The sequence below is a fragment of the Diprion similis genome, chromosome 1, assembly GCF_021155765.1.
Source record: "Diprion similis isolate iyDipSimi1 chromosome 1, iyDipSimi1.1, whole genome shotgun sequence".
Classification (NCBI taxonomy): domain Eukaryota; kingdom Metazoa; phylum Arthropoda; class Insecta; order Hymenoptera; family Diprionidae; genus Diprion; species Diprion similis.
Window position 1 is genome coordinate 7,464,209 of NC_060105.1, and position 20,819 is coordinate 7,485,027.

A 20,819-nucleotide genomic window follows, 5' to 3' on the forward strand; every position below is an offset into this window, starting at 1 on the left:
CGACGAATGGGGTTTGACAAACGATCGCGCAAACCTCGTACGTAGTGGATGTATTTCTATACATGCTTGAAGATTAGACAACCCAACTGGAGAAACTAAGCAAAGACAAGTTTAGAGCAAACACCATAATACCAGAGTGCTTTCAAAGTGAAAGGGGTTATAATGATGAAAAGCATCGAAGCGAAATTCAACGTCTGGTAACACCTACCGAGTGAATTATTCGTTCGCTTCTTTTCACAGCGGATATTAATCATCAACGCAATAACGTCAAACGGGGTATAAATTATGATAGTCGATGCAGATTATTAAACAAGTAAATCACTTGGCGAGCTACCGTGCCGCATTTGCATGCCTCGAGGGTGACTCGGTGAGTTAGTACCTGACGCTTGCCACGAGCCATCCACCCACCTTTGCCAACAGGAATTCCTCTCAGCCTTCTCCGGTGCAACTTTACGACATCATTTTCACTTTAATCAGAGGTAAACTGTCACCTTCAGAAAGGACTGGAGAAAGGAGAGAGCCGTTGAAATAAGGGGTGAGGGGAGGAGAGGGAGGGGGGTGTACAGCTACGGTGGTCGAAAATTCTATCCATTTTTGAAAGTTTTCCTTTTTTTTTTAAGAAAATTAAACTCTTAGAGCAATTCGAGTTTCAAGAATATTTCAGAGTTTTTTCATTGAATTCAATCACAAAATGACAGTAGAACGCATATATGTAGCGAAAAATCACGTTTTCAATCCAATGGCGCAGATCTCGCGGTCAATTTTCATCCGATCAACTCAAATTTTGGAAGCAATCTTTAAAAATGGTTTATCGATTCGACTTCGTAGCTAGATTTTTGAATTTCAGTCCCAAAATTTTTTTATAATCGTATGTATTTGAAAGTTTTTTTTTACATTTAGGCTACGAGGTCGAACAGGAAAAGGTGTTTTTAACTAAGAAAAAATTTTCTATCCGTTACAAGTTGGCCAATCATGTCGGAAGACGTGCCACCGCAAAAGCCCTCGAGTTCGATGTCATTCGTTACTTATATCACCATTTTCTGAATAATTTCGCTGAAAAAATTCTGAAATGTTCTTAAAACTATAAATCATAACTCAAGTTGAGTCCTCAAACTGAAATTGCTTCAAGTGTTTTCATCGTCACAAAAAAAAACAAGAAACTCCTAAAAATAGGTATGATTTTAGACCGTCCAAGCTGTACCCCCCTAACCTTAAGTTGAGACGACCTTCGTTCGATGGTGGAAAGTAGATTACTGTTTTCAAAGAAGCATTCGCGAGGAGCGTATGGGGAGCCAACGGACCATGAAATCAAATCAACTTTTCGCACGAGGGTGAAAAAATCCTCTCCTTGTCGGAAAAGTCGAGAATGGAACCCGGGGGTCGAGTAAAGAGGTAAAGAGAAACAGGGTGAAAGTTTGACGTGAAAAATTGATCACCCAATTAACTGTGAAAATTTCCCGAAGTGTATAAGTTGGGTGTGCGGAATGGATGTTGCGTAAAAGTACGAGGTGCCTCATCCTCTTCGAGCGTCAGGCACCACTCGAACCGTCGTTCCATCTATCGATAATATCCAGCCTCTCTACTTGCTCGGAGATAAAAACTGGGACACTCCACTTAGACGTAAGTACGACACGAGGGTTACGATCGGGAGAAGTGAAAGAGCGCCGTCTGACGCCCTGACCTAGATGTCGATAGTCACTTCCACAACCTCCACCCTCCACCCTCCAACCTCCACCCTCCACGCGGCGTTTTGACTTTTACCATGATCTGCCGGCACACAGGGAGATAATAATGAAAAGACGCATCAGCAGCACTGAAAGGGGTTCGCCGGATCCGATTACTATAATTCGATACCGTAAATTACCGCTGCGATTCCGCCTCGTAAGGATGTGCCAAAGCTGTTTCTCTGGTGATCAGTTCTGATGAGTCTTGCCTGGTATAAGGGTTTATTGATACAGACAGATTCAATTTCCACGTAGTTACCGCGTTACTTGTCAGTTTCGCTTAGAATCGAGACCGCGGTTCCTCAAATGCACCGACCACCCACATCTTCAACTCGAATTACGCAGCTTCCACAAATTCATGTAAATTGAAGCTACAGGGAACTCCGTTGATCGATTCGCCTAACACACATAACTCACGCCACGTGTAATAACGAAATCCTGACTCAGGAAACTGTTTTTTTCGTTTACCGTATTAAAACTAGTTTCAGTCCTGAAACGAAATATTTATAATGATTCGAGAGAAGACAGGTAGTGGATGAAATCGTGCCTGTGTATGCATGGCCCTAGTTAAGTCCAGGGATTCCCTCGGGAGAGTGGACTGAGGCGAATGAGCGTGGTCGGAGTGAGTGAATAATGAAGGTCCACCTGTCGACCGAATGGTAATTAAGTCTTTCGCCAACAATGCCGGCATGAGAAGAGGCACAGCGGACATTGTGTATGCTACGTATAATTTGTACGTACGTTGTACAATGACGTAACCCGCTTATTAGCCGCACTATACCTACTCGCGTATATCCGTTCCAAGTAGTAACTGGTAGACCTACTACAGGGGGAAAAAATCTCCAACTTGGTAAAGACTTTTTCACACCTCTATAAGTTGTTTGTGAAACTGGACAAGATGGATGCTGATCGAAATAAGAATGAAAAACCATCAACCGTGTGGCTTGCAAATTTACAAGTCGTAAAATCACTACCCAGATGGGTGGAGCAAGGTGCTGATGAATTGGTAATAAAGTAGAGCCGACGACCAGTCATCAGTGAAACTGAACATCCCTCGGCACTAATTCACCACTCCAATCAAATCAAACTCCGCCTCCCAACTTGAGCAGAGTCTAGGAGAAGCAGAGGCTCTCGGTATTCGCCGTTTGACTCGCGTCAGAAATTCTAAACGATAAATCGTCCTGTTGACGTTCCGGATGAAATGATGAAGGACGAAATCAGTGCCCGCGATGCTCTCACCATCAACTTATGGGTATTTCGATCAGTGGGAATATGGGCGGCGGATATAAACAGCCGTTCACTCAGGTAAACTGTTCACCTCAGCTTTTCACTTTTCGACCACTTCAAGGGCCAACAATTTGATAATCGGTTTCTCCGCAGGTTTATCTACAACATCTACGGCACGATAATGATCACGACGCTGTCAATCATTTACTTTTCAACGGAAATAATTTACGTAATTGTGATCTGGGGTAATCTGACAGCCATTAGTGAAATATCATTCCTGCTCTTGACGCACATCGGTACCGTCGTGAAGCTGTTCAACTTCCTGATACGTCGTGAACGGGTGGAAAAACTAGTTGAAAATTTGCTTCAACGGGATTTCCTACCGAAGCATAACGCGCACCGCGATATCTTGACGTTGACGGTGAAAGTGGTGAATCGAGACAACATACTCTTCATCCTGATGTGTGCATCGACTGTAATAGGCTGGGCGATCGTCCCGATGGTGGATAGCGCCAGGGTGAGTAATTAGTCGATCCATTAGATTCAAGGGACGCAGCAAGGAGAACCTTGGACGAAAATTGGATGATGAAAAGTTTTTCGTTGATACAGCCGCGGCGTTTGCCGTTGAAAACTTGGTTCCCCTTCGACATAAGCAACTCGCCTATCTTCGAAGTGATTTACGCTTATCAAACTGCTGCGGTGATGATGAACGCCTTCATGAATGCAATGATGGATACCTTCGCGTCGAGCCTGATGGCGCTCGCTGGTGCTCAGCTAGACATGCTTCGTCACGATTTATCCAACCTCGGTAGAGAGGATGAAGAGGATGAAGAGGACGAGGAGAATCCCGCGGAATTTAAGACTGCGGTAACCCAACGTGCTGCTGGACGTATATCGAACGTCGTAAGAGCGGAGGATAAGCTGAAAGGTAAACTGAGAACTGGCAACGTTCCAGAGGAATTTCCACCTCGCTCCCTGCAAGACGATATTTTACATGAGCGCATCGTCGGCTGCATCGAACATCACGGCGCCATCATCAGGTAAATTGAACCCCTTTTGTCAGGCTTTGATCGATTTTAAATTCCAGAGCCAACGTTCAATTTTCACCGATCTTATACCGAGTTTTTCTTATAATCCCGGGAAAATACAAGGCAGCTCAGTCATTGTTCGATGAATCGATGAAAGTGCGTAAAATGAAAAATAAAAATATATATAATAGATGCATATTGAACGAAAAAATTCTTTACAGATTCGCAAATGAAGTGAAGGACGTGTTCGGCATTGGTATTCTCGTCCAATTCGCGGTTAGCAGTATCATACTCTGCCTGACGTGTTTCGAGTTAACTTTGGTAAGTAAACATAAGTAGAGTTTGATTGTATTGAATCCCCCTCCGACGATGACTGTGAGAGTGCTTAGGATTTCGCGTCGATAATAATTTCCTTAATACGCATAGATGGTGGCGAGCATTGCTAAAGTTGACGGACTAACATAGAGTAAAACGCGCGTATGGAGAGGGGATGTAACTTAACGTAATGGTCAAGCCGGATATGACCGAGTAACTAAGTAACCAGATAAGCCCGGTGAAGCAGCAAGTGACGTATACCAACCGATATTTGCATATCTCGTTAACTAGCCTCGTAGTCGAGGTCGACTGGTGCCACTGGTGCCACTATATCCACCGTTATTATCCCCGATTAAGATTCAGTAGCTGGTCTTTATAGTCACCCCTATAAATGGAAGGGGGGATAAACTCGAGTGAAACAAACTGGCAAATACGGCATTGCAAATACTTGTGTACACTTACGAATTTGCAAATTCAATTTCGCCCTTACTCTCCTGTAGGTACGGCGCGTTCCCAATTCGAGATCAGTCTCACGTACCTACAACGCGTTATACCACATCCCGATCCCCGCGTTCCTCACAGTCGTATAACTTTCTAATTGAATCAATAGCAAGTGACAATAATTATTCAAATTGCTTTTCCACCATTCTAGCTATCGCCAGGTAGCTTGCAGTTCTGCTCAATGCTCCTCTACCAGGGCTGCATGCTCTTGGAAATATTCTTCTACTGTTGGCATGGAAACGGGATAATATATAAGGTGAAAAATTGCGAAACTCCAAAATGAAAAGAGAGAGAGAGAGAGAGAGAGACATGCGGTTTTGAGGTAGTACAGTCAAGCCAAGGAAACTCGCTGCTAAAGGCTTAATCGTTGTCAGAATACGTTCAGCCGTATATTATAACGCGTAGTCGAGTATGTATGAGGGAAAGCTGGATTACAGAATAAGCGATGAAAATGTCTGAGCGTAGAATCTACAGCAGGATATACCATGCAGCGTAAAAACTTGTGCTGCCGCGGCTTTGGAGAGCAGAAAATATGTAAGTTTGATATTACCTGAAAGCCAAGAGCAAACGACGCCCATGGAGCTTTCGCCCGACCGGCTAAGAGGGTTCTTACCCACCAGTGAGAATTTCGAGTCGCAATTTTAATATTTCACATGCACCCATTTCGCGTCGGGTACCACTCACGACCAATAAATATAAACCTGAAAATTGCGCCATCGACGCGATTTTGTAAATGCCACCCAGCACCCATCGCACTTTAACGGTAACAAAAATTGCAAAGATAAGAAGAAGAAATCGTTTTTTCAGTCAGAGGACCTGATGTTGGCGCCCTTCCAATGTCGGTGGACGACCTGTTCTCCAAGATTCAAAAATACCTTGCGTATAGTGATGTGTCGAATGCAGCGAGCCCATAAGCTCACCGTCGGCAGAGTGTTCAATCTGTCGCTGGAAACGTTTTCCATGGTGAGTATAAGACACCTACGGAGGCGGCAAAGGATCTCCCTCACTATTTTCCTTGGTTGCTCCGAATACCGTGGAAAATCGCACCATGGAGATATCCAATAGTTTTAGACGATTTATCCCCTCAACGTTGAATGTGTAATGTTAACAGTTAACTCCCCCAAAAGTAGACTCTCGGCCTGATATTAAACAGCTACTCAGCCGAGTTGAGGTGAATGCGCTTAGCTAACGGGCTAATTAAAAAGTTCGCGTTTCTGCACCTAACTAGAAGAACGGACTGCGACTCGTGTTGCGAATAATTGTTTCGGAGGATACACGAGTATTCACTTTTCACCATTTTCAGCATTCGGTGAAATTATACTATAAGTCACGTGATCCAAAGGACTCGGGAAATTCAAAGCAACGAATATGATCGACTTTTTACTGAGAGTGAATAGAACTCTGGTAGACAGAAGATGATCGTCGAGTTCGACGGTAGATGAATTTATACTTTAAGACCGAGCGTGTTCGTGCCCGGGAGATAAATTCCCCCGCGCTACAATGCTTCGAAAAATTGAGGATCAGCGAAAGAAGCGAGATGTGAGAGAATAGTTTCCCCATACCTTAAGGTTCCCACCGCATACCTCAGAGTTTTATTTTTTGCTACCATTCTTCCACACCCTCTCTGATCTATAGTACATCTCTCTTCTTCAGGATCAATTTTTTTTTCTCACCTTCACCCCTTGTTCAGAATCAATTTTCCACCCCTCCTCCCTTACTTTTCTTACGTCAGTTTACTTTTCTTTACTCCAAAGAACAAGTGTCGTAGCTTTAAACATATCTTTGTACGCCTATGTTTTCCAAATTTGTCCAAACTTTCGTTCATCAACTTGAGAATCGGACAGCAGTGAAAAAACGAGATTTGAAAAAGAATCGTAATATCCTTCGCAGATACTAGAAACACTTTTTCACGCCCGTGTGTATAGATGCGCGATGTTTTGTTAAAACCTTCGACATTGGTACGTACCTACTTTTTCAACACGGTTCGAGAAATTCAGCGCATCTCGCCTGAGATACTGCAGGAGGAATCGCGAAAGTAAAGAAAATGAAAGAGCGAGATGTAAAGAGATGTGCACACGCGTCAGCCCGGCACTCGACTCGACTGAAGCATCATTTCTCTAGTAAGCTGTCGAGTATACGTGATAACATATAGCAAACATCAAGGGCAATTCGGGTGCCCGCGAACCGGTCGGAGAAAATAAATTTTCAGTATTTCTTGATAGCTATATAACTTGGAAAATTTTCATATTTCAGATTCTTCGCACCGCCTACTCGTTCTACGCGGTTCTACAGCGCGTCCACAGCAGAGTTATAGAGGCTGAAAAAGACGATTTGAGGAACTTGTGAAGCCAAGAAAAATTCGAGGATCTAGACAGTACGTGCAATCGTTCTGTCATGGGTGAATAGACTTACCGAAGCAAAAGGGATTTTTGATGAGCCTCAATTTATACCCAGTAACATAAACTCAAACGTACATTATGTTATTTAGATGTATAAAGCACCCCTCAGCAGAGGGATGAGGCATTATTTATATCTCATTTTCGTTTTAATTTTGACAAACAGTTTGCTATTTGAAAGTCTCGTCGTTTGATTAAACGCCGTTCGCAATTTCTTCTCATTTGTATAAGTGAGATAGGAATAGCAGAGAAGAAGATACGTTTTCATTTATGGACTGATCGCCCGCCGTCTACCCTACGCCATTCTCTCTCTCTTTTTCTCTTTCTCTCTCTTCATCGCTCCGACTCTCATCTCTCAACTTTCTTCTATCATCGCGAGGCCTAAAGTGAGTAATTTGCATAAATAAACAGAAAATAAATTCCCCAAAGAGATGATAAGCTGCACGGTTCCTGTCGACTTTATATCATAACCGAGACCTCGGGATCCGTGGCAATGAGATCAGTCTATAAGAAACGGCCCTAAGCTAATAGCCAATTTTTGTATTTTATTCCTGTTTCAGCCGAATCGGAATATTTTTTATGTACACGTTTTGTGACGAGGAAAAGAAACCCTCGACGTAGTTGAAAGCTCGAATAAATCATTCATCACCGCATAAGAAAAGTAAAATAAAATGAACTAACACTGTTCGCATTTTTTAAATCGAGCAGAAATTCCCATCCATACGATAAGGTGTACGGTTATAACACTCAAAGCACTTCACGAAACAATTTGTAAAAAAACAAGTGGATTGTGCGCTTATTTAGGAATAGGTTGGAGTTTCCTCTGTCGCTGCCCTTCTGATTTTTCACGTGCTAATCAGATACGGTTAATACAAAAGTCGTGTGGACGACCTTTTGAAATTGAGCTACTACAGGGCTCTCTTTTCACAGAAATTTGTTTTAGCCCAGAAATCAACTTTTTCTATCCACGCTAGAGAAAAAAAAAAAATTTATTTATTCGAGCCACTCTGATATACATATAAAATGTAGATCAATAATTTCATCCATGCAAGTTTTCAAGCGAGTCGAGATAACTGGTGAAATATAAATATTTTTCAGCTGAGCAGCTTAAAGCAAGCAGAGCGAACGAGCATGCATCCGTTACATACGCGATTGATAGGCGTAAAATATTTGGACAATATCTATCGAATATGTTACGATTTATGTATATACGTACATACATATACAGAAACAAAACTAAAGATATAAAAATCTCATATCCAATTTTCAAACATTTATTCAACACAATGATAAACGTTTCAATCGATGTAGTGGTCAAATCATGTTCCCCATCGTGGAATGATAGCCGTTCGAAAGAAAAGGATAAGAAGAATATAATTTGAGTTTCACGGTAGGTACTTTTAGATATAGATAGGCCCGGAGGCTGCAGGCTGCAGGTTATATCTTGAACGTGATCAATATATCGGAGCATTAGAGAGTGAGTGGATGTGCATGCACGTCACGATTGTTGACACCGATACTGCCGTGGACAGATAGCCGCGCTAATGAATTCGCCTGTGAGGACGACGAGGGTAGGTGGGTGTTATGAGGAGGATAGAAATTGGCGAGGAGGCTTCAGCAACTGGTTCGTAACTGTAGCAGTTCACTTCTCGGCGAGAGCTGTTAGCAGTTGCTGGCATACCAAAGAAGAACGCGAGATGTTCATCACATAGCGCGTAGCATCGTTCTGCCAATACAGTTGCCGGCAAGAGTAAAATCATGAGAATCGTAAGAAATCCATCCACGTTTTACATCGCAAACAATATCCTACCCTACGAGCTTGTCCTAAAGTTTGACGACTTGAAGATACTGCAAAACAACAGTGTCAATTTGTTGTTACACGTGTGTCTCTACGGCAAAGGTGAAATGGATGTTTATTCACGCCAACTCAACGACGGGTCAGAGTTGGGAATTAATTTGTTGGAAAGATCATTTCACTTGGGGGAATCCAACGGCCGACGACGACGACGACGACGACGACGACGACGACGAGGCCTAATCCTGAGCTCTGAATTTTGAATGGTGTGGGTGTGATGTGCCAATTTATATCAGTTTAGCGCGACCAAGCGGTAAATGGGGTGGCTAAGTGGCTACACTATCTTCCTCCCCCCCCTTCCACCTCTCATCCTTGGTTTCTCGGGCTTCGAATATCTTCCCTTCGTCACTGTATTCCACCTTCCATCAACGTCTCGTCCTGATAGATCTTATTCCCGATATAGCTGGCTGGTCAGGTTTCAAGGGATCAGAAAAAATCTACTCAGAGTCTTTTTGATATCCTCTCAGAAAAGGATAATTGAAGATTGACCCGGGCTCGAAAGCAGAACTGACGACGGACTACAGTGACAGCCCTGATGCCTACTTGAAAGATCATTTTTATAGCTCTTGGTATATAACGGGAACTGCCAGTGGAAAGAGAATATCTCCTGGGCCAAAAATCGTTTCAGTTGTTACGTCCACCAGATCTCAAATCCTTGTCCTACACACTTAACTAACTTAGTCACCTTATATTCTGAACGCTCCTCTTGTCATTACCTCAAGATCATCAAATGAAAAGTGAAGTGAGATTTTGACAAATTGAAACGTTCCTTCGACAATATAAAACGATTATAAACATCGTAAACGAAACTGTCGCAATTTGGAAATCTTCGATTGAGGAGCATCAAAAAATATAAGCCGATTAAGTTGCTGCAATCGTTACAAATTTCAACGTGTAGTATAAATTAAAGAATTGCTTTTACAAGTGAATTAAAACGAGCAAAGATAATTTTAACTAAAGAAAGACATTTTAAATAATTTATGTACTGCACGAGTGAATGACTGAATGAATGAATGGATGAATGAATGAATGAATATATCATATATTTACGGCTATTGCTACCTCAAGAAATTGAAATAAAAGGAAATATTCATCATATTTGTCACACATAACATAAAACTTTTTCTCATTTATTTTAAATCAACTCATATTATTATAAGTCTCATCGAAATGTACACGATCTACCCCGTAACCCGGAGACGAAAAAATTGGCTTACTATAAAGAATAGTTTATGTTCCATGTAACTCTAGAGGTTAATTCAAGATCTGCAATGAATTGATCCAAAAAGGTTAAACCCGTACAATCCAAAGATTGAGACCTTCGGAACTGACCCAATTCGATAAGGTCCTGAAAATAATGGTACACAGTCCGAGCAAGCAATCGCTTATTATCAATTGACCCTAAGTTCATTCGATCAGTTTATGAGAAAATGTATGTGGATTGCTCGAAGGCTAGCTTTACGTGTAAGATGAATAGGGAGGGTGAAAGGTGAGGATGAAAAAAGGGTTCGTCGAGTGTACTCGAATCAAAGTCGAAGATCAAAAGATCCGCCATCAGGCCTCCTCGACTTTCCTGAGTATTTCTAACGCCACGCGCGTATCTTTCTCTCCTTTAAACAGCGCGGTGATGAAGAAGATACGGGCGAAAACACCGAGCAATCAATGTCGCCAAGTATTATGTTCTCCATTATGTTGGAAGGGGATAAAATGAACCACGTTTGACGCCCACCCTATTTGACCTCTATCACATCGAGATGGGCTTGGATGATGCGAAGTATGCGTGAACAAAGCCGTTAAAATTTACGTTCAATTTCGAAAGCGCAGTTCTTAATTGCCATTACAGGGCACGTCGGACGAGCCGCCTCGTAACCGAATCGTTACGGAGCACGAACAGCAAAGAGCCGGGTATCAAAACCGGGTTAATTATCGAGTGAAAGTCGTTACCGTTTCCAATTTCGAAGGAAAATTTATCACATTTTTTATCTATTTCTTTACATTTTGTTTTTCAACTGTCCTTTTTTGTTTTTTCCTTTTTTTTTTACATATTCTTCAAACACATCGTACGCAACGACGGGCACTTCTTAAGAAAAGTGAATAGAAAAAACCAGCCAATCTCCACTCATTTCCCCTGTAGTAGCGGTGACAAAACGACCAAAAATCAATTTATCGAAAAAATATTGAAATAGAAAGAAAAGAGAAAATGAACGGATCTCGCAAAGTGGAACGCGAAAAGCTGATACTGACTACCGCGATACACAACCGAAAATAAAAACGGAAATACCTTAGGAATATCTAAAATTAATTCAAGGGAGGCTGAAAGTAAGAAAGAAATTTTTTTTATCGAGTACCGAGGGGTGCGCGACACCTCTACCTGATGGTTATCGGGGAGGACTGGAAGCCGAATGAATAAGACTGACAGAAGAAAGGAGAGGGGAACTTCAAGGGAGAATCGACAATGGTAGCCGCCGTGGGAAATTAGGGAAACGACATCTGATAGCCTTTGACCCAAGCAAGTGTCTTTTCTGATATCTCGCGACCCTCTCCAGCATCCATTAGAACTCTCTCTCTCTCTGTCATTCTTTCTCTCTCGGTCTTTTTTTCTTTCTCCTGGACAGCTCAAAGGAAGTCTTGAGATGCATAATATACATGATCCGACACGTACAGCTGCGGAGTAACGAATGTTCGGAAGAAGAAAGAAAAAGAGAAAGAATACCACAACTCACCACGAATGATAGATTTGTACGCACAGTTTCTTCAGCTGTCGATTTCTATTTGATTAGATTCATTAAGCGAGAAAAATGTAGGGACACGTGAACGTTATCACGCTCGGCTCTGAAGTGCAAACGGAGATATATATATATATATATATATATATGCATAGAAGAAAGAATAAAGATAACAGGACTTTGGAGTAGGTACATGAGAATCGCCGCTGGGGAAAGTAAATGACGAGTATTATATATATATATATATATATATATATATACTATTACAAAATAGAAAATTGAGAGAAAACCGCCGCCGCCTCGCCGTAAGGACTTTTGACATTCTTTTAACGTTGTATATCGCGTTTTCTTCTCAGCTAGAAAGGCAGGTAAACTGGTAATACTGAACCGCGAGTAGACGTAGAACAAGATAAAATTGGATGAAAGGTTCACGTAACGAGATCCTGCCTGCTTGCCTGTTCTCCTCCTTTCTTCCTGTGGCAAGATTACTCGCCTTGTCATATATACATCGTACGAAGTAACGTTCTTCGTGGGTTTATAAGAGTCGAAGGATCCCGTTGGCAAAAGGTACACGAGACTTATAATGTTATCTCGAATATGAATGAAAAAATACCATGACAATCTGGAGAAAGAAACCTACGATCGAATTCTCAGCAAATATATGTATATATACAAGATTCGCACTCCTCGCATGTAATGTCCTCAGAGTGAAATACAGGCTTCGTCGCTCGAATCGCATTGCACAACTCCGATTGTGGTACACGAGATTGATTTTTATGCAAATACACGTTCTTTGAGATAAATCGTTGGGCATAACGTAGATCAGGGTTACAAAAAGACTTTTTCAACTCACCAAGTAACGCCTGGAATAGCCGACTCTTGAAGATCCTTATGACACGTTCGATCGCCAGTCTCAGTTGTTTGTCCTGGGGTCGTGTAAGCTTGGCATGATAATCCTCCAGCAGCTCCAACGCCCTGTGCGCCTCTGTAACAAACGAGAAGAAACATGAGAAATTAAGCAGTGAAAATCGGTGATCTATATAGTAGAACAAGCTGCCACAATTAAAGGAGCAGAGCACTCAGCCCGGGAATCGGAAACAGGCAAGGATTTTTACAAGCACGAGTTCTTTATTACACGTGTGGTAGACACAAGTTTATTATTGCAGGAACACACAGACGACGACAACAACAACAACTGGCAAACTTTTAGCACCCTAAATCAGGCTTTTATTTGTGTCTATAAGCATATTTTATTTTTCACCCGTTCATTCAGCAGCCGCTCATGGATCAATTAAGCTCCCTGGCCTGCGCGGGCGGCAAAGAACCGAGAGAATCTGCTCCCCCGTTGGCTTCCGGAACGCATTAAAAAAAGAAGAAACGAGGAAAAAAATAACAACCCGCCGTTTCATTTTCGCTGTTACATAAAACATCCCCCGTGTTGTTACACGCATGTACGTAGACACGTGCAGAGATTTTCGGTAAAAATGTATAGAAAAAAATTCAATCGATATCAAATATTCGTTGCATACTGAAGGAAAGAGAGATAGTGAAGGAGAGAGGGAGAGGATGAGTGCATTTTTTTCAATTAATACTGCTACAGGCCTTCCGGCAGGTATCGATTACTCATTTTTTTAAATCCCGTACGCGCCTCTGGCGCAATGAAAAACGAAATGGGAACGGAGAAACCAATTACTTTTCTTCTGAGAATACCAAATTACTGCATAGTAATTAACCGTAAAATTAACGCGACTGTGCGGGTGAAACATCCCCCCTAGACTTGGAAAGAGAGAGAGAGAAAGAGAGAGGAAAGAATGTTGGGTAATTGTTATGTCGTGGTGATAAACCCCGCTTCAACGAGTACCTACTGTGAGTTCCTGAACAAGGCGAGCAAATGAAAAGAGCGAAGCGCGGAATATAACCTTCTATAAGTACTTATGTGTGTGAGTTTTTACAACGCTAATGAGAGGATTGAATCCCGCCCCTCTTTTTCCGCGGTAATACTTCTGCCTGATATTGCGAGGTTGGATTTCAACTAAGAATAACAGGGAGAAGAAACATGGAAAGGAAGGGGCGAAGCCTCCGTGATAATACTCGTATTTTAATTCTACACGAGTTGGTATAAAGTAAAAGTGTATTCGAGTGTTCAACGAACAACATAATATCAAAGAATGATAATATTTTAACTGTTTTGGGTGAGCTTTTTTCACCATAGTATTGGGAAACAAAAACCCCGAGGGAAAAAAAAAAAAAAAAAAAAACACGACAGGGAACTTGAAGCTCACTACTGCGATAAATTATGTACAGGCAGGAAAAATTTTTATTGTCATGATCGATAAATCATCCAAGGTTATAAATTTTATTTTCAGTTTTTACGCGTACGAGAATTTTTACAACGGAAGTATGACTTCCGCAATATACATATATACACGAATGTGAATCTATCAATTTGCAAAATTGCGATCGTACAGAGTACCGCGGGGGATATTGGCGCCGCCCTCGCACTCCGAATAAAAAAACATATGAATTCATATATATGTATACGGTATACGGATTCCGAACAGAAGGTAGGTACGTATGAAGCTTGAATTCTGAAAGCTGCCGGATGATGAAAAAGTTTTCATCTGAAAATGACGAAAGCGGATTAATCAAATTCTATCCCTTGCCCGTGTCAATTTCACGTCGAATTCCAGGGTTCGGAGAACTGGATGACGGGGGTTGGAGTTCGGGGTGAATTTAAGAGTTTCAGGAAGCAGCTTTCCACGGTCCAATCAAATCACGAAAGCACACGATCTTTACCTTACACTCGCGTTATTACACCTCTCCCAACATTATCATCACTATTTATTACCCCATCGTAAAAGTGTCATTCGCGATTCATTCGATCCGCCCCCCGCTCGTGAACGCGAGACGGAAAGGATTTCCGAAAACGAATGCCCGTCTTGCAGTAAATGGCCTCAATCCGCCATGCCTTATTTTCCCTTTTCAATCCACAGACACACTAGTCACACTGAGAGACACATACGGATGCACGTGTATGTATGGGGTACATACAAAGACGGGGTGAAAACGCCTGCATCCTTCCTGCCCAAACATTATTCTCTGTCGTATACCATCGTGTGTATACGTATCCATACGTTAGACTCGTGTGTTTTTAGACGTATAGGTGAAGATATCCATCCATCCATCCATCCATCCATCCACCCACCGACCGTGGTAACGGCCAGGAATTACTACCACGATGGCGGCACTATGGTACAAACCGGGGCCTTCGAAAGTAACGAAAACTCCTCCGAGCAACTTGTTTCGCATCGTAAACGATTTCCAATGACGATCCCCGCGAGTTTTTTTCTCCGGGAGTAAAACAACTTTCGGAAAATTGCTTTCGCCGAATACGCAGGCAGAAGCTCGTCTCCTTCTCCATGCTTGAACAGTGCCCAGGGATATCGGTTAACATAATCTGCTACACTGCCGCTCTTATCGTCCTTGATTCTCTTACAGGTATACATATACCCTATGAATGTCGATGTCGATTTTCATTCGTTTTGCACCCTTCTCTGTATATTTTTGTAAAAACGGCTACACCAGATTGCTCGAAATAAACTGTTGAGTAAGAAATCTGGCCAAGTCGTTTAATTTGTCGCCAATACGGGTACACACACACACACACACGTAGCCAGCTTCCTCGGAAAACGGTGAAAAGAACGAATTTTCCTATTTTTCTTCTTCTCTAACTTATAGGAAGAGATTTTTCAACCACAACGCTAGACAAAAGTCCGGCTCGCTACCCGCGAGGTAAGGGAGAACCACTCAGGACTGGCGAGCGGATACTTCAGATACTTCCGCCGGACATTGAACTCGACCAGTGTCAAATCACCCGCAAATTCCGGGATGAAGAAGAAGAAGACAAAAAAGCGGAGAAGAATAAGCAGAAGAAGCAGCCGCTCGCGGGCGAGCCTAAGAAAAGGTAAGAAAGAGCTCTCGGACAAACCACCAAAAAGAAAACCCCGTCCGTCACTTTTTGTTCCGATTTCTCGTGTCACGATTGGTGGGGAAAAAAGAAGACATAAAACATATCTCAATAGTTTCATCTTTTTCTATTCCCCCAATTTTTTCACATATTTCATCACGTTTCATAGGAATGCATACATGCGTGTACGTGTGTGACTAAATAAATAATTATTATACAAAAACTAGAGAAGAAAAACTTGTAACTCGGAACAACAAATTCTATTTATCTTATTCTAATCTATTTCCAGGATAATATTACGTATCAAAAAGACTTGAAAAGCATCTGCATGAAACTCGATAAACGGTTCCAAGGGGGCGGGGGGATAGGGGAGGGGGGAGGTTGGAGAGAAGTTTTTCGTAGGGGTGGAAAACAAGGAGCGAACAAATAACAGCGATTGCATCGCGTCGGTTTTTCGACGATTTGCCGCCGGGCAGATGAATCTCCTCCGGATAAGAAAGAACCGAAAGAGAAACAGGAAAACAAGAGAAGAAAAAAAAATTTCCTTACACGCGGTTACATCCTTTCGTGTCACGGTCATGCCGTTTCTTTCTTTTTCTTTCTTCGGATCCCGCCACACCCTTTGGCCTAGGGTTTTGCACCATTTTCCCGGATATCTCGTGGGACATTTACACGTCGCTTTATGGCTTCCCGAACCGGTATTATTCCTCGAATTGCCCCAGAATCGAAGCAGTGTATTACAAGAGTCGTTTGTACCTAACCGACCGCCGCAGCATCCTCGCAGACTCCTCGAACAATGACTCTCTCTCTTTTTCACTTCTCCGCTCAACTCCGCTGTAGCTGGATTGCCAATGTTTTCTATAGCTTTATTTTTCAAGATTATCTTCAACCCCATAACATTGTTGGGAATTATTTTCAATCAATGATCGGAATATCATGTCGATATACGTTTGTTGAATATAAGCAGTTCGACACACATATACTAAGTGAAAGTGACGAGGGTTTAAGAGGGGATTAAGAAAGAACTTATAGTTTACCTCTGAGCTTACCATCGATCCCGTTCACAGTTTCTGCATTTCGGAACACTATATCCTCGGGACTTCAGGTTACTTGTATTATATCAATATTGCGATTACTTGCAATCTTGCATCCTCATTTTCAAGAAAACGTAATATAACCGTCGCGAGAGATTACAAAGAATTGTAAAAAACATTGTCAATTAACATTATAAGTCACTTCTGCAAACATATAATTTACGAATTACAATCGAAGGAATATTCTTCTTTTTTTTTTAGTCGAATATCTGTGATTCACTGAACTATAAAATATTTGTTCAAATGTCAATAAAGATTTTATCGAAGATATATACCTTAAAGGGTAAAAATCTTCAAAAGAAAAAGTTGGTAATCTGGTATAGCGAGATTGAATGGATCGAGGTTTTTCTCATGCCACGATTGTTCTCGCTGGTAAAAGAAGCGAGAAAAAAGAAACGCAACCCATAAATATATAAGCTTTGTGCGAAGTTTCCTTTTCTCCGAGAGTGTTGGAATCGAGGCTTTCTCTACACGAGAGTCGTCTGGTAATCCGCGAAGAAAAAGCAAAAGAAAAAGAGAACAGAGAAGAAAAGGAAGAAGGAGAAGAAGAGAGTGAAGAGCGAAATCCTTCTTCATACCTTCGCGCCCGGGGATGAAAACCCAGCGAAATTTATACACCACCATGCGGTTAGCCCTCGTTAGGGTTGATTTTAATTTGCGGTTACTTTCAGCAGGGATTCCTCGAGCTTATGAATCGCTGGTCACCCGACTGACGGCAAACCCTTGTCGACGGGTCGTTTAGCCTCAAAATTTCGGGAATGACTTTCGCCTCTCCGATAGTTTAGCACCAGGGTATCAGACAGCCCCCCATCACCTAACGAATCGCCCGCGAGACTGACTAACGAGACGTGCGAAATGAATCTTCCAACTCAACCATCGATTGGGGCTAAAATGTGAATCGTATTCGACTTAGAACGAAACTTAAGAAAACTTACAAATCTTATCTAAAAGTGAAAGATCTAAATTTCTACAGGTATGCACGAATAATACAAATATAATACATGAATATTCAACTCCGGAAGATCGTTTATCGCCTGCGGGATTATCGGGCATTAGTCAAGTGCAGGAAATTTTTTTTGTTTTTAATCATTAAACAGATTATCTAATCATGTTTTTGAGTAGCATTTCATAATTATTCAAGTCGGATTGCAAAGATTACATATCGCATATCCACCCAGCGTAGAGAATGAATTATTATTATTATTATCAACGAGTGTAAAATCTTCCACACGCACGTTTGTATTATCAGTCAAGTTCGCCGGAGTTATTGTCCCCCGTAATCGATAAGGCTAATTTAATTTCTGCCACTATCGGATGAGCCGGGGATCAAAATCTAGACATGACAGTGCACGTCGCGTTCGTTTGATAACAAGATAATAATTTCAAGGCTTCCCTCGTATAAAGCTTACACCAGGGATGAATAGGCAGGGTAATCATTCATCCGAATATCGTGATTCACTTTTGTATACATAAAAGGGAAAAGATAAAATAAATATAAAACGAAGATCAATGTAATTAATACAAAAACTATAGAATTTCGTTTCGAATTAGTGTACTTGATAATAAAGATTCATTGTTCAGTATAAATAGAAAATTGTTTTTAAATTGATGTAGAAATAGAAGTTAACAAAATGGATGAAAATTCCAGACGTCCAGTACTTAATAAATTTAAACTCTTCTAGGGTTTTCTGTACTTTGGCTGAAATGGATTTTCATGATCGTCAATGTTCCCGGTTGGCTAGCTCTAAATCGTCGCTACGACCTTCTCGATTCACGAACGTAGCTCGCACGCGAATGTATAACAATTTATGACGATTCTCTCTTTCGCTACGTAACCCGCAACGATAGAGGGTTGAAAAAGAAGTAGAAAAAAAAACGAGAGAATCAAGAAATGTTCGAGGCTTTAGCAAGGCTTGATTTATTCATCAAGTAGCAATCAAGTATCTTCATTTCGCTCTTCCTTCTCATGCTTTGCATCACGCGTGTCAGGAAAAATATCACACAGGGTATACGTTGTACGCGGGTAAGTACGATGTGAATATTTCCTCCCCTACACACTTTGACCTTAATTATGTTCCAGCGCTCAAAAAACCAACCACGGCGATTCGGTCATGTGCAACAGCCGTGTTACCAGCAGTGCATTAAATGTGCTTGGAATCCAAGTACTGCAACTGCGGGACTGTTATTCGTTAATCAGCGCATATGCAACGACCCCATTTTCTTTGCCTACTGAATGTATATGTACACGTGTAGCGATGTTTGCAGAGCAGTCGTTTCACAGATTTGTATAATAACTTTATATATGACTATAGAAATGGGATGAGTCGAATGACGATACACTTGCAATTATAATAATCAATTAAATATCACCCGTAATTCAATGACCTTTTAATAGGACTTGTAAACCAAGGCGTCGAAAATCATTCTGTTATTATTTGCAGTGAATCACTTCCTGTTCAAGGATTTTAATATTGCAAATTCCAAGTGATGGCGACGAGAGATCAAGGCTCACGATATGATCGAAACAAGACTTTTCTAAAAAAAAGAGCTCGATCGTCGTTGAGATGCAGTTAGTAATTGCACTTTTCCCACTATTCAAGCATTTTCATTGGTTTTCAAAGTTTAATCAACTAATCAGAATGCTTGGATGGTGGAAAATGTGAAAAATGACGGAGTTAAAATTGCTCAAAACTGGCCGGTGTGGACTACTATAGAACAATTTTTACAGTCAAGTCAGGACTAGAATGTTAGATAGCATTAAATTTACGATAAGTAAATCTAAGTTTTCGTTATCACAGGAGAACCCCACTTACAAATATCGATTTTTGATGAGCAGACAAACTCCTTTCCATTATTGCGAGTCAAGTGCTGTCTGGTTTTATCGTACGATTAACAGTTAAATATCGTTCAACTGCTTTGATAATTCAGTAAAAAATATCGAGATCCTTGTTTTTCATTGTATCGTCTCGTTTGCCATCGCGTTTATCATATTCGGTAGTATCTTTGCAAGTATATTATAAATTTGTAATACCGTTCCTTCTTTCGTGATTTTTACTGGAGCGTCTGTTGTATTGTGCCTGACGGCCAAAATTTATTTCGTGTCTTTTTCTTTTATATTTTATCTTTTTTTTTTCTTTGTTTATTCTGTTATTTTGTTTTTATTATTGAGTGTGTCTGCTCGTGTATCCGTATGAGCCTTGATTTACCGTAGGGTTCGCGCAGCTGTTACAAGATAGATTAAGAGATATCGAAATTCAGGTTTCGCGCATCGAAAAAAATTGATATTCATGCAACCGCGCGAAAGGAATGGAACCGTAAGTCCACCGTCGTCGTTGTCCTTATTTCTCTACTTCATCCGATCCTTTTTGTCTTCGTAACTTTATACAGGTCTAGCAATTCCAAGGGGACCGGAATCCGGACGTTGAGCGATTTTCAAGGGTGAGAGAGGCCTCCTCTCGACATTCTCTCCAGTACTGTGGCCGGAATACCAAAAGATAAATACAAAACGACCCGAGACGGCGAAAGTCTTTATTTGACCAAGCCAGCAGCCTCTGTATTAAGAAAAGTACAAAATCATTCCGCAGGCATACATCGAACATTTAAATTATGCAGTAGAAAAAATTCGCTATTCCGAAATCACACATGATCTGTTTTCATAAATACTTCACAAAGATTTCATTTTCTTCGACGTTACGTACAAAGGATAAGTGAAGAGGAAATAAATGCGCAGAGATTTCAATCGGCGGAATTGAATCGGAGTGGATTGGCGGAAATCATCGCTGCCCAGTCACATTATCCAAGCAATACGAGACGAGGTCCGGTCGAAAGAGATCGATTACCTCGAGCTAAAAAAGAAGAGCTTCAAGCTTACAAGAGTGATGATCGTTGAGGAAGCCTCGTTCATTTCGAACGCCCTCCTGAACAAAATCAGATTCTGATTATCCTAATTTCACTGCCCCACAATTTCCCACAGCCTCAAGCTGTAC

General features: G+C 41.4%; 2 protein-coding genes across 3 annotated transcripts in view; one reads left to right on the top strand and one right to left on the bottom strand.

Annotated features, from left to right (window-relative positions):
• LOC124407311 (disks large 1 tumor suppressor protein) overlaps nt 1-20,819 on the bottom strand; it is a 361,750-nt gene that overhangs the window by 258,071 nt on the left and 82,860 nt on the right. For both annotated transcript variants that reach the window (XM_046883436.1, XM_046883417.1), the window contains exon 2: nt 12,626-12,757. In XM_046883436.1, coding sequence (XP_046739392.1) covers nt 12,626-12,757 — 132 coding nt within the window. The remainder of the gene's footprint in view (nt 1-12,625; nt 12,758-20,819) is intronic.
• On the top strand, nt 2,926-7,200 carry LOC124407461 (odorant receptor Or1-like). Its single transcript, XM_046883600.1, has 7 exons — nt 2,926-3,029; nt 3,105-3,468; nt 3,561-3,991; nt 4,201-4,300; nt 4,947-5,051; nt 5,603-5,758; nt 7,049-7,200. The coding sequence occupies exons 1-7, from the start codon at nt 2,926-2,928 to the stop codon at nt 7,139-7,141; spliced, it is 1,353 nt and encodes a 450-aa protein (XP_046739556.1). The 3' UTR covers nt 7,142-7,200.